This window comes from Vanellus vanellus, assembly GCF_965231255.1.
Source record: "Vanellus vanellus genome assembly, chromosome: Z".
NCBI lineage: Eukaryota > Metazoa > Chordata > Aves > Charadriiformes > Charadriidae > Vanellus > Vanellus vanellus.
This window is the reverse complement of record NC_138908.1, coordinates 78870531-78885367: the sequence shown is the minus strand read 5'-3', so window position 1 is coordinate 78885367 and position 14837 is coordinate 78870531. Positions and strand designations below refer to the sequence as shown.

General features: G+C 44.6%; 1 protein-coding gene across 1 annotated transcript in view; it reads right to left on the bottom strand.

The window, feature by feature from the left end:
- The window catches only part of KIF24 (kinesin family member 24), a gene marked incomplete at its 3' end in the record, with an annotated part of 35248 nt that overhangs the window by 604 nt on the left and 19807 nt on the right, over nt 1-14837 (bottom strand). Inside the window, exons 9-13 of the mRNA XM_082497593.1 lie at nt 13697-13802; nt 10397-10468; nt 9660-9769; nt 6517-8958; nt 5487-5580 (exon numbers count right to left, since the gene is read on the bottom strand). Coding sequence (XP_082353719.1) covers nt 5487-5580; nt 6517-8958; nt 9660-9769; nt 10397-10468; nt 13697-13802 — 2824 coding nt within the window. The remainder of the gene's footprint in view (nt 1-5486; nt 5581-6516; nt 8959-9659; nt 9770-10396; nt 10469-13696; nt 13803-14837) is intronic.

Sequence of the window (14837 nt, the reverse complement as noted above, 5' to 3'; positions counted from 1 at the left end):
AGGCCACATCCAGCCTGGCCTTGAACACCTCCAGGGATGGGGCCTCAACAACCTCTCTGGGCAACCTGTGCCAGTGCCTCACCACCCTCAAAGTGAAAAACTTCTTCCTAATGTTTAATCTGAACCTGCCCTCTTCCAGTTTAAAGCCATTCCCCTTCATCCTAGTGCTACATGCCCTAGTAAAAAGTCCTTCCCCAGCTCTCCTGTAGGCCCCCTTTAGGCACTGGAAGGCCGCAATAAGATCTTCCCCGGACCTTTCTCTTCTCCAGGCTGAACAGCCCCAACTCTTTCAGCCTCTCCTCATAGGAGAGGCGCTCCAGGCCTCAGGTCATCCTCGTGGCTCTCCTCTGGACACGCTGCAGCAGGTCCATGTCCTTCTTATGTTGGGGACTCCAGAGGTGGATGCAGTACTCCAGGTGGGGTCTCACGAGAGTGGAGTAGAGGGGCAGAATCACCTCTTTTGACCTGCTGGCCACACTTCTTCTGATGCAGCCCAGGATACGGTTGGCCTTCTGGGCTGCGAGCGCACATTGCTGGCTCATGCTGAGCTTCTTGTCAATCAGCACACCCAGGTCCTTCTCCTCAGGGCTGCTCTCCAGACATTCTGCGCCAAGCCTTTATTTGTGCTTGGGATTGCCCCAACCCAGATGTAGGGCCTTACACTTGGCCTTGTTGAACTGCATGAGGTTGGCTTGGGCCCACCTCTCCAGCCTGTCCTGGTCCCTCTGGATGGCATCCCTCCCCTCCAGCGTGTCTACCTCGCCAAACAGCTTGGTATCATTGGCAAACTTGCTGAGGGTGCACTCGACCCCACTGTCCACATCACCAACAAAGATGGTGAACAGTACAGGCCCCAGTACTGACCCCTGAGGAACCCCACTTGTCACTGCTCTCCACTTGGACATCGAGCCGTTGACTGTAACTCTGAGTGCGACCATCCAGCCAGTTCTTTATCCACTGAGTGGTCCATTTGTCGAATCCACGTCTCTTCAATTTAGAGACCAGGATATCGTGTGTGACAGTGTCAAATGCTTTGCACAAGTCCAAGTAGATGACATCAGTTGGTCTTCTCTTGTCCACTGCCACTGTAACCCCTTCGTAGAAGGCCACCAAATTTGTCAGGCATGACTTGCCCTTGGTGAAGCCATGCTGGCTGTCACAAATCACCTCCTTGTTTTCTATGAGCCTCAGCAGAGTTTCCAGGAAGATCTGCTCCATGATCGTGCCAGGCACAGAGGTGAGACTGATTGACCTGTAGTTCCCCGGGTCTTCCTTATTTCCCTTTTTGAAAATAGGCATTATGTTTCCCCTTTTCCAGTCGGCAGGAACCTTGCCAGACCTCCACGACATCTCAAATATGATGGCTAGTGGCTTAGCGACTTGATCTGCCAGTTTCCTCAGGACACATGGATGTATCTCATCAGGTCCCATGGACTTGTGCACCTTCAGATTCCTCAGGTGGTCTCGCACTTGATCTTCACCTACAGTGGGCAGTTCTCCATTTTCCCAATCCTTATCTTTGCATTCTGTGTCATGCGCAGTGAGGCTGCCGTCCTTGACAGTGAAGACTGAGGCAAAGATGTCATTGAGTACCTCAGCTCTGTCTCTGTCCCAGGTAACCAGTTCTTGCGTTTCCTTCCGGAGAGGGCCCACATCTCTCCTAGTCTTTCTTTTCTCACTGACATACTTAAAGAAGGATTTTTTGTTTGTCTTAATGTCCCTGGCCAGATTTAGTTCTATCTGGGCTTTAGCCTGTCTAACCCGATCCCTGGCTGCTCAAATGATTCCTATGTATACCTCCCAGGCTACCCGCCCCTGTTTCCGCTTCCTATAGGCCTCCTTTTTGCTTTTGATCAGGTCCAGGAGCTCCTTGTTCATCCATGCAGGCCTCCTGGCTTTTCTGCCTGCCTTCCTCTTTGCAGGGATGCATCGCTCCTGAGCTTGGAGGAGGTGGTCCTTGAATATTAACCAACTTTCTTGGGCGCATCTTCCCTCCAGCGCTTCATCCCATGGCACAATACCAAGCAGATTCTTCAAGAGGCCAAAGTCAGCTCTCCCAAAGTCCAGGGTGGTCAGCCTGCTGCGCACCTTCCTCGCTGCCTCGAGGATCTCAAACTCTACCACTTCATGGTCACTACAGCCCAGGCTACCCTTGAGTTTGACACTGTCTACCAGCCCCTCCTTGTTTGTAAGAACAAGGTCCAGCATAGCTCCTCTCCTCGTTGGCTCCTCAACCCCTTGGAGAAGGATGTTGTCATCAGTGCAATCCAAGAACCTCCTGGATTGCCTATGCCTGGCTGTGTTACCCTTCCAACAGATGTCGAGGTGGCTGAAGTCACCCGTGAGAACCAGGGTCTGTGAATGTGATGCTGCCCCTATCTGTCTATAGAGGGCTTCATCTGCTCGGTGTTCTTGGTCGGGTGGCCTGTAGCAGACCCCCACCGTAATGTCCCCTCCTCCCGATTTCCCTTTAATCCTGACCCACAGGCTCTCAGTTGGCTCTTTATCCATCCCTAGGCTGAGCTCCATGCATTCCAGCTGCTCCTTGACATATAAGGCAACACTGCCTCCTCGTTTCCCTTGCCTGTCTCTCCTGAAGAGCCTGTAGCCTTCCATGCCAACACTCCAGTCATAGGAGTCATCCCACCAAGTTTCTACGATGCCAATGAGATCATAGCTTTGGACGTGTGCACACATCTCTAACTCCTCCTGTTTGTTCCCCATGCTCCGCGTATTTGCATAGAGGCACTTCAGCCATGTCTTTGTTGAGGCTGATTTGGCTGGAGCAGTTGTGATTACTTTGCGCTGCTCTCCAGGTGGCATTCCTCTGCTGTTTATTAACAGTGCCTCCTCACTGGCTCCTGTTGCCCCAGAAGCTCCTGACTCGTCTATCTAAGACTTTGAGCATGCTGCAGCATAGCCAGCACATTTTGAAGCAAATGGCTGCAGGCCCTCACCAGCACCCCGCCCCGTTCCTCTATCCTTGGTACAACATCTCTTGGCTGGTCACGGGCAAACCTGATAATACCCCCTTACCCCATCGAATCTAGTTTAAAGCCCTGTTAATGAGCCCTGCTAATTTTTGGGCGAAACCATTCTCCCCCTTTGAGTAAGCCAGCCCTCATCTGCTGCCAGCAGGCCTGGTGCCGCATAGGCCGTTCCATTGTTGAAAAACCCAAAATTGTGGTGATGACACCAGCCGTGGAGCCATATATTAACAGACTGAGCTCGTCTATTGCTTTCAATGTCATTGCCCACAACAGGAAGTAGGGATGAAAAAATAACCTGTGCTCCAGATTTCCTTAGTGACTGTCCCAAGGCCCTGATGTGTCTTTTAATCATCCTTGCACTCCGATCTGCACATTTTTCATCCCCCACATGGAACAGGAGCAGGGGATAGTAGTCCAAGGGCTGCACCAGGCTAGGGAGTCTCTTTGTGACATCCCTAACACATGCCCCATGGAGGCAGCAGACTTCCCTGAGAGTGGGGTCTGCCCTACATATCAGGCCCTTTGTTCCTCTCAGAGCTGAGTTGCCCACAACTATAGCCCTTGTTCCTGACACCTCTCACGCTGGATCTAGCAATCATGAAAGTAAATGGTGAGCTGGGCCACTCATTGATCAGACAGCCCATTCTTCGGAGATGGAAGGGATTATTTCACATCAGGTCACAGGGCCAGTCCCACTCCTGCATGGCAATAGGCCTGCTAGGTCTGACATGAGCAATATCAGCACTGCATATAGCCTCAGCCGAGGGGAACTCTACCTTCCATAGAAACCTGCCACACAGATAAAAAGTGACATGAAACCATGATTAAAACTGAAATGGAGGCAGTTATTTTTAAGTAGGGCTTGTATTAAAGGAGGAACACTCAGACTTGTGCTGCTTTCCAGCCGAGAGCAGTGGTTTTTGCCTCTGTTCACAGTTCAGTGCCTAAGAGGCTGGGAGGTGTCACCATCCTCGGGGCTAGGGACCTCAACAGCCACCGCATAAAAATTAATCATTCAAAAGCTTATTTGGCAGGACTCCACCTATCTTGTGCACTGTATCTTTGTCTTGCAGGGACATCAGGACTGTAATGAAGACCAGCCCAGCTGCTGTGGCATATTTTTCTTTAGCACTTTAAATACTGTTTGGTTCAGTATGTGGCTGGTCTTGGCAGGAGTCTCTCCTGCGGCCAAAAGTTTCATGGCTGGAGAAGTTGCAACCATCTGAAAGTGGAAGGAGAGAAACTGATATGGGAAATCCAAGCTGATTTCATCGCCCAAAGAAAGGTCATGCTGTGAAATAACACTACAGGATATATTATAAGTTATTCACACACTGCTGGGAGGCCTGGCAAGCTTGTCATAGTTCTGCTAGGCAGAAAATGATGGCTTGCTGCAAGGGGCAAATAAATGGGGGGCAGAGCTGGTGTCCAGTGACCAACAAACTTAGGAAGAACAATCTCAAAAGACAAAAAAATGAAAAGATTGCTTTGTACCACTACGTTCTCTGCCACAAAACTAATACAGTTTATGGCTCTTGCGCTGCTTTGCAAACTTCTATGTGTTATCTCGTAACCCGTCACATGCAGCTGGAAATCACAGCAAATAAGCCACATGGTGGCTCCGTTCTGAAATCCCTGAAGCAAGAGTCCCTGTAGCTGTACTTCAGATTGGAACTGTGATAGGAATTAAAATGGTTCAATAATGTAATGCAGTAATGGAGCTTGGATTTACTGATAAGAAGAGGGAACTGGGAAGGCAGGACGTTCTGACTGGGAAATGTTAATAGTCTGGGTGAGTGATGAGACTTCTCACACACCTGTGACATGCATTTATCTGGATGCGGGAGAAAAAGAGAACTGCAGTTGCCTGGCTAGTAGTGAGGCCATGCAGGTGTCAGTCTCCAGGTCTAGCCTGCACTGCTGCTGTCCGAGACAAGGATCAACCAAGAAACACGTGAGTGACAGAGGTCAAGAGTCTGTGAGGGCGCAAGTCACAGTGGTTAGAGCACTGGAGTGAGCGGGGCCAGATGTTGGCACATCTGCAGTGTGATGAGCAAGGGACTCCCAGAAGGAAGAGGCAATGTGGAACTATGCCACCAACTGCAACATCCCACTGTCATGCTTTAGGGTTGTGCTGTTTTCTGTGGTATTGACTTACTTGCTCCAGCCTGTAAGGAGAAAAACATCACACGGAAAGATGCCCTGTTTAGTACAGTCTGGTACCCATGATGCAAGATAAGAGAAAGCTGTTTTATCAGAGACAAGCAGTTCAGAGCTGGGCCATCTGTCTCCTTCTTCCCCAAGGACCTGGCAGTGTGGAGACCAGCAAAGACACAACAGGTACTGAAAATGAGCGGCCTCTCCTAGGACTCAGCGAGGCATCAGAGAATGAGGAAGAACTGACAAGAAATGTCACGTCACTAATTCAAGTTAATAATCTCTAAGATTAATTTTGAAAGTTCAATGGGCACTGAAATGATCATCTGAAACACTTACCATTGCTGACATCTGATTTATCAAGCACTCTTCCTTGAAGCACAAGGATGCCATTTCATCCAGCTGCTGCCGATGGGCCCGAATTACAGCCTGTCTGATTAACATAAAATATACCACTGGTTACACAGCTTGCTGTGCTACCTAAAATTACTGTTGGTCTCAGTAAACCTTTAAGAAGGAGGAATACCCGAGAGGAACCCTTCCTGTCCTGTGTCCCTGGCATTCAGAAAATGCACAGCAGTGCTCCTTGAAGCGCAGTGGACTGCATTGGTTTGGGGTTAAAGATGACCTTAATGACTGAGGACTGGTCAGAGAGGAGTAACTGCAGCCCTTCATTAACATAGGCAGCACAGGGGCACGTATTGCTTTTTACCACAGGGAAATCTAGAAGCAAAAAAATTGTCTAATTAATTGGTGAAGTGGCTTACAACCATGAGGCTTTAAGTCATTTAGGTGAAAAACAGGTAGAGGGGGAAGGCAGTGCTGCTGTTCATTCCTCTGAGCAAGTTTCTCTGACCAACAATGTATTTTCAGTCACTTGAATGCAGTTCAGTCCTTGGGAGCTGACAGTGGCAGCTCATAGTACTTTGAAGCTTTACATTTACATCTTCAGTGACTACCCAGCCACTCTAGCTGTTTTTCCTTTCATAGGGATGGAACAGCTATCACCTGCTTATTGATGGGAGGTTTTGATGTATTTTAGGTATTTCACAGCTTACAGGAAGCTAATTAGTTACTGAGAACTGCCATTTGTATTATAATATCAATTCCTCTAGCATTATCCTAGGAAGCTCTAATAGAATAACTGGCTTCCTGTGAGATTTTAAAATATGACTCAATAACAAGCAATCATATATTTATGAGATAATGACTATAAATCATTATTAATCTTATTAAATAATTATTTCATAATTTATTTTCCACTGGTTTTTGAAGTACATATGAGTATGATATACAAATAAAGGCAAATGTAACACATGTCTAGAATTTGTAAGCTTCGTGACAAACTTCAGTGACAACCAAGACTTACTGTGACTTTTGTAGGTCTTCCCTCTGCCATTTTCCCATCTCTGATGTAACACTTGGAGAGCTGCTGCTGGACATGCCTGAGGGGCTCTTTGCATTTGTTAATGGCTTATTATCTTTGGTTGCAGATCCTGAATCCACAGGAAAAGTCTCTTGTGTAAGATTACTCTGCATTAACTTGGTTTTTAGCAAACCTATTTCCTCATTGCTGAATAATGACTTAGCTGGGTCTTCAGAATGACTGAAGTCCTCATTCCTCAGTGCTGACTTGGGCTGTAACAGCAGGCTGCTTTCTTGAGAGGGAGACTGGACTGTGTAATCCGTATTTCCCACACTCAGAAAGCACGGTGCACCTAAAAAATAGCTATCTTCAGGTATATCTGCATTCATTTCCTGAGCCATGAGCTCAGCACTGGGTCCTTGATTGGAGCTAGATTTTCCTGCATTACCAGTACTATCTTTAACATCAACATCACACTGTCTGCCACCTGAGTATTCTTTGCATGTTGAGTTACTGAGAAACAAACCATCCTCTCTCTCTCCCCTGGAGCCCGTGGATTCAGCTGTGGATGTTTCTGTCAGGTCATGTCCAACAAATAAACTGTGAACAACTCCTTGCTTTGATGAACCTGAGCCTAGAAGGCAGCAGCGTGTCTTCACATCACAGCAGTGAGGTGAAAGCCACTTGTCCCCCGTTTGTGGGGAATGCAGCAGGGTGCAGTGTCTTGCACCACGACGTACTTGCTCACCTAGTTCCAGCATGCTGTCCGTCAGAGCTCTGCTTCTCGTACACTGCCAGCCTTCTTCCTCAAACCTCTTCTGGGAGCCATGCATGTTTCTGTCTGACATCTGCTTTACACAGGGGCACTTCTCTTGGTTAGATGACACTGTCTCTGTATCAGTTGTTTCCTCATAATCAAGAAGGGATACCATGAGAGGGGCCGTGAGCTCGGAAGGGAATTCCAAGGAAGGAACGGAGTTAACCATTGTGGATCTTCCATTTTTTTGAGCTTTCCACTTTACATCTCCTGCAAGGGCAGCCTGTCTATCCAAAGCGGATTCTTCCTTCTCTTCGTGGTGGAAGTCAATCTCTTCGCACTCTGTAGTTCCCAATTTCAGTACAGGAGAAACATATGAGTTTGAAGGATCCTTTTCTGGAGTTAAGGTGGCTGCAGTGGAGTAAACAAGACATCTGTGCTTGGATTTGTACTGTTTGTGATCAGCTAGGAAATCTTTGCCATTTTTCCAGTTACAAGCAGTATCTTCTTGCAGGCAGTAAGGTTTTTCTGCAGTATTGCTTGAAGAGGAGTCAATAGTTAAGTCATAGCTCCAGTCTAATGGAGTTTTGCTGCAGCCTGCATTTTTAACAGATTCCTCTGGTTTTGGGCTGCCCTTACTACAATCCCAGCTGTCATCTAGTTCACATTCTTGTGTGGGTGTTGCATATTTAAAAAATAAATCCTGTCGCTTTTGGCCTTTTTCCTCTTCTTCAGTTCCTTGTTCTCTTTGATGAAGGAAAAATGAATGTTGACTGCATTTGTCGGTGTTTCTTCTTTTCACGCTCTTTTGACTGCTGACAGGTGAGAAAGAATCTTCACTGAAATCACTGTCATCCAGATCTTCCAGCTGCATCCCCTCTTTGCTCTGTACTTCCGTAGGAGTAAGGTTCAGTTCCTGCTTCACTTGAATCTCCTGGGGCTTGTATTGCATTAAAAACATCTCAAGAGGCTGATAGTTCAATTTTTGCTGTAGAATAGGTGGCTGCTGAAACTGCTGGTGATAAAGACGTAAATGCTCTTCCCTTTCTTTCTGAAATGGAGGTAGATTTTCCCATGTTCCAACACATTGTTTAGCAAAGGTGTTTCCCCATTCCTGTCTGCTGGCAGAAGGCAGATTTCCATCTCCAAAGGAAAAATCATCTCTAGAAACAAGCTGTTTCTGAACAGGTTGCACTGTCTGGACTTTCAGGCACTGGACAGGTGGTCTGTCTTGCATATACTTGTCTCTCTGGCCATTCTCTTTTGTTTCTGCCGTGGCAGCATTTTTGATGATGAAGTCCTTCGCAGTGGGGTTCTTTTCAGAGTTGGAGGACAGATCATCAGTTTTCTTCCTCAGGGGATGGGTTAGCCGTAGGACTCCCTTAACCGGGCTAGCATGGTGGAACCATGGTGAGTTGGTGTTTCCTTTGTAGGCATGTCCTTTGTTGACTCCCCTGGGGGTAGAGGTAAAAGGGACACTTGGTGGCTGGAGTGCTGCAGGACATGCCTTTGTTTTTGTTGCATTTGAGGGATGCTGGAGGCCTAGCTTCACTTTCTTTGGAGAATTCTTTTCGCCAGGTGGCAAAGAGGAAGAGTTTTGGACGCGTTTTGGAGATACATTTCCAGCTGTCCGATGCCTGTTTGTGACAGGGGTAGAACATTTAATCCCTTTCTTCAGCTCTTTGACCCTGTAAACGAAGCTGGCTTTAGAAGATGTCACGCCTTCAAATAAATAACAGTGTCTTCAGAACAAACTAATGCTTTCACATATTAAGGCTAAACACTGAGTCCAACATTGTGATCACATAAGCACATCATAGTCACAACAAGGCACAAGCTAGGGTTTTTGTAATTGCAGTGGGGCCAGTTAGCTCAGGTGATATGTGTACAGAGCTACAGTGCTCTGGATCAGACTCATCCCTGCAACTGTGAAGAGCTGCATACCCAGTATCACCCTATCCCCTCAACTGTTTCCTTTACCTCTGAAGCATCTCTTGTCCTCTTAATCCCAGCACTGCACAGCCTGTAATTAACCTCCTCCTGTGTAGGAGGGAGGGTAAAGGACTTGCACACATTCTAGGTAGAACTAGAACACAAAACTAAACCAAAATTTTTGATTGCCGAGGTTAGTAATCCTGCAGTTACAGAGAGCACAGTGATATTTTCATCACTAAAAGCTGTCATCAGAAAGGATTTACAAGACCCAGAGAATTTCAAGACCAAATATAAGAGTTGGAACAGGGAAGGATTTTATTTGCATTGTGAAAATTGTGTTTCTTACCTAAATCAACATTTCCAATGCAACCAAAATAAAATGTAACCATAAACATCATACATTACTTTTTCCTTTGTTTTTTTCACCTTGGCAAGATTGAGCTTCATCACCTACCTGTCAGCATATCGTAAAGTGTTCAGGGTATGCTCTGTAGCTATGTGGCTAGGTGATACATTGGCTATCATACACGTCTTGGAATTGCCAATGAAAGAATCCTTTAGCACCTAGGTTTGGAAGGAAAAAAAATAAGATTCTTAGCAATTCATGTACCTTTTATTTCCTGTAAATTAGCAATGTGTACAGAGGCAGTTTAACATGAGTCAGGTGATGCACAGTTTGTTGTTTTTTTTTTTTTTTTAATGTAGTCCTCTTGTCTCAATTCTTTGTTTACAATTTAAAATGAATTATGAGTGTTAACCAGGGCTCTGAACAAGCCCGTGTCACAAGGGTGCCCATATGTTTTGAAGAATAAAGCCTATGTCACAACTGGAGTGAAAAAATGCTGATGAAATCTCCCATAACTGTTCCTGCACAGAAGATGCTAGATTGGTTGCAGAGTGGGTGGAGATGGATGGTAACTGAATCAGCCTGGAAGGTAGGGTTTGGAGTTTTTCTTTGATTTTAGGTTTTGGTTTATTTGGTTTTCACCATGCCAGTACCCAGGATGGGGACTTGCAGTTGGCCTTAATTCTGTGATTATCTTTAAAAATTAATGTTTGCAAAAGTTACGCGTTTCTCTTTTTTCAAGAGTTTAATAGCAGTTAATGAATTATGCCTTTTTAAAAGTAATTATTATTTTTATTTTGTCCTCATCGGGGAAATCTCTACTGTTGCCTTTCTGCTCGTTTTACCTGAGTTAATTTGCTTTGCCGGAAAGGAGTATGCGCATGTTCCTGATCCAATGCCCGAATGCATTCCTTTAGCTACCAAAAATAAAAAATACAAAAACAGATAGGGAAAAACATATCAATCACACACTGGCAAGGAATTGAATTGCATCAAACCTAATGTACGAATGTACTATTTCCCTCATGCACCTTTGACTCCTACCTGATGTCCCTCACAAGGGGAGTTTTTGCTGCCACAGCCACAAATGGCCAGCTTCAGCTAGTTTGGGTATCAGCAGCAGTTTAGCTGCACTCAAAAAGAGCAAGGCTGCAGCACAGAGTACAGCTAGCTCTGCCTGACAGCTCTGTGGGCTACACAAAACTTGGGAAGCTGGGTAAATACACACTTGTTCAGCAAACACAGAGCTCCACACTACCATGGCCTTGCCACTGCCTGCACCATAGCTAACAAGTCTGAAGGCAGATTGGCTGTACACCAGCCTATGCTGCAGCTTGCAGGACAGGTGTACTACCCCAGATTCATATACCCGTAGCACCCTGTGAACAGAGCTTTTTGAGCTCCAGCTCTTATAAATGTCTTTCTTCCAAAAAAAGCTCTGCCCGTTCTGAAATAAAACCAACACTTTGGACAACAGCAGTGCAAATTTCTTACGCCCCCTGGCAATGTTTTCATGCCTTGGTCGGATATAGCGTGAGCTCATAAGTGCATATTCCTCCCCATACTGACTATAATCTGCAGTCTAGATGTCCCATCTATGTGAAGGTACACTGGGCTGTGTTCAAAGGCAGCTGATCCCAAGCCTTTTCCTCTTCACACCAGTGTAACGCACCAAACTCAGCCAAAGGGAGAAGCATGGGCCAACACCAAACAATTAGCTGTGAGGGGAGCTGGGTTTAAGCCCAGATTCAAGCCTACGCGCAGAAGACAGTACAGATACAGCCTGTCTGTCTAAACAAACATGTCACTGTGACCTTTGACAAGCTAATGAGAACTATACACAAAACAGTGAGAATGAAGCAACAGACTGCCCACAGAGTGGAGATACAGCTACAGAGCTCCCATTAAAACTAACAGAACATGAGCAGCTAGCTACACCCATGGCTTTCACAGAATGCTTCAGATCTTCTTGTTGTTAATAACCATCAACACAGGTAGCTAGAAGTCTTGAGGAAACATCCTTTGGTTTATCACCAGCCTTGGAAAAAGATGTCATTCAAACTCAAAGATGTGTGCTTTTTTGCCATGTTTCCACTGGAATAAGCACAATAGCATTACGCTCCATATCAAGCCTGGATGCTCTCGAAAATTGGCAGAAATGGACTGGGTAGCCATGAGACAAGTAATTTAGAGCAAATATTGAAGGAAAAATGAGCAGATTACATACAGTATTGTCATGGTGATACTAGCATGAAGCAGCCTTTCTACATTTAAAGCCTATCTAAGTTCTACATACACCCACTTAAAATTACATGCATTTCTTACTTTTACAGCATTTTATTAAAAATCACATCTCTAACAAGTAAGAGATTAAACTATTCTAATTTTTTATTCTGCTTCTCATAATTGCAGTATCTGAATATCTTCTACTTGAAATCAACATGAATATTCAAACCAACAGCAAATTTCAAACTTCCGTGTGCTTTAAGGCATGAAGAGAGCATTATGATCACTGAGGGCAGAGCTAGGTTTTACAGGCTGCAGATCATGTAGACTTACCCAAAGATGTCTTTTATAGTTAATGTGCTTACTACTTGTAGACTGCCTAGGTATTTACTCAGCTTCCTTCACACAATACCAAAAAGACACACACTGTGATTTTAAAGTTCCTCTTAAAAGAGTTTCATGAGCTTACATTAAGCCTCACTTCTCAGGAATCCTTTCTATTCAGGTCCTGACTCCCCATGCCACTCAGTTATTCACCAGCAAGTACTCAAGAAAGCATGAAGTACAGAAACACATTCACTTTACATGCTATCTCCCAGTATGAATGCTAATATTCCACAGCAGAAAAGCCTCTGTGCAAAAGAACACTCTACATTCTCAAAACAGAGCAAGCCACCACCCATTTACAGCACACTAGTGGTATGGTTGTCTGCACTAACTTCTGCACTGTTGACTCATACTCATTGATTGCATGTCACCTTTAGTGTCCCTTAGAAAAGCCCTCAGTGTCCTGGTTTCAGCTGGGATAGTGGTTGCTGTGTTTCAGATTTGGTATGAAAGGAATGCCAATAATGCATAGTTTTAGTAGTTACCAGGTGCTGTTTATATTTTTCAAGGACTTTTTTCCAGCTTCCCATGAAAGCTGAGAAGGAGCATAAACAGAACAATGGAATGTCAATGGAATATCCCAGACCATAGATGTCATGCTCCATATATAAACAAGGTGAGCTGGGGGTTGAGTACTTGTGATCGCTGCTCAGGAAAGTAACAAGTCATCAAGTCGTGAGAGTGACTTGTGTTATTATTATTATTGTTTTCATTTTCTCTTATTGTTCTATTAAACTGTTTTTATCTCAAGCCATGAGGTTTTTTTCTTTTACCTTTCCTCCTCCTTTTCTCCCTCTTCTCCCTACCCTTCTGGGGGAGGGGGAAGAACTGTGTGAGTGTCTTCGTGGTCCTAGCTGCCAGCTGGGGTTAAACCATGACACCCAGTCATCAGCGAGCTTTACTCATTTGAATTAAAGGACACACAAAGTCTTCTGCACAATTTATACTTAGAGGGACTTCTACTTTATCTTAGATGGCATTTTTCTGCTCCTGGTCTCTCTTTATGTAACTGCGTACGTTTATAAAAGACAGTTTGCATTAAGAGTGTATTTCTTCCTGTTTCCTTCTCCCCCCACACAAACTGCTAGTTTCTATGCTCTTGTGTATTTATTCCTTTACTCCTGATCTGAAAGAGAAGTCTGAGTTCAAGCAGTGAAAATAAGCAGCAGGAACAGATGTGCTTTTATGAAACAAATATGGCAATCCCAAGCCAATATCCTCTGGAAGTAAAAGGGACAAAATTCTATATAAAATATGGGAAACTTATTAAACTATACCTAACGTTCTCCCTGCTCTATTTACCTGGTTGGCTGTAAGAATGGATTAAAAAGACTTTATCTGCATCACAAAATCTTTCCTCTCTTGAATTGTTTTTCAGGCATGAGACAAATTAAACTGGACACACTTAGTACTTTGGTTATTTTTCCCCTTCCATGGAATACATACGTATATTATTCTGTGGTTCATTTTCATCCTAAAACACATGCTAATAATCAAATACAAAACCTTCCCCAGACATGCTAGTAGCTTACTGCTAAAAGACTCTGGTTTATTTCTGCTCCTTCCATTTTTGTTTGTCGATCTGAGTCTCTGGCATCAGCTGCCCTTTCACTGCCAGCCAAGTCAATGAATGATATCCTAGAAAAAACAAAGTTGCATTTATCTTAGGACATTTTTTTGTCTTTTCCTTTTTCTATTTTTTTTTTCTTTTTTAAACCAGAGGTCTGCAACACATGACATCAGAAGAATGATTAGAAATAACTCCTTTTGAACAAAAAGAAATACTCACTGGAAATATCTGAGGCAACAAAATAAGCATAGCAGCGGGAATAGTGTCAGAGCATCCTGACACTAACACAATCATAATTGAAAGTATAATTGCACGTGATGAGAGTGCTCCACAGTTTAATGGATAAGCTGTTTAACGCACAACACATTCATCTCTCCAGATAATCACTGTACTTGTAGCTTCCTAAGTACACAGTTAAAGACATTGTAAATTTCTTGATTCTCCTTCCAGGCAAAACAGACAACTGCCCTGTGAAATAGGAATTCAAGGCAATATGAACAGAAATTTCCAGTGTAGTAATACACTGAAATTTCAGTGTTCCTTTTCCCTTCCTTCCACAAAACCCCATTACGCCCTCTCACATTTCCCAGCTCTGAGTGCCAGCTGCTGTGCTGACTGTTGCAGTGTATCTTTGTCTTTGACCTTCTTTTTCTGGAGCAGCCCTGACTTCTCTTACAGGCATATCTTGGGATCCTTTCCCCACTCCAGCTCCACCTCGCTTTCAGTAACAAAAAACACGGCACACATGCCACGCCACGCCTACATGACCACATACGCTTCTATTTCTACGCCTGCCTGTTGTGCCTTTTCCTTTCTCCAATATTTGTGGCTCTTCCATTTTGCCTTATATTTAAAATAAGATCCTGGGAAACAAGACTGCACGGTAATTGCTGCAAGGGTGTGTCAGCATGGTTTTTTGACACTCAATCAAGACCTCTTTCCTCAGACCTATTTCTTGGAGTTGTTTAGTCTGGAGAAAGACTGACTGAGAAGAGGCACAATTACAGTCTCAAATACATTAAATGGCTGCTACAAGCATAAATAAACCACTCTTTTTGTCTGCTGCAGATAGCATCAGTCACACTCTCAAATTATCAGGGAGG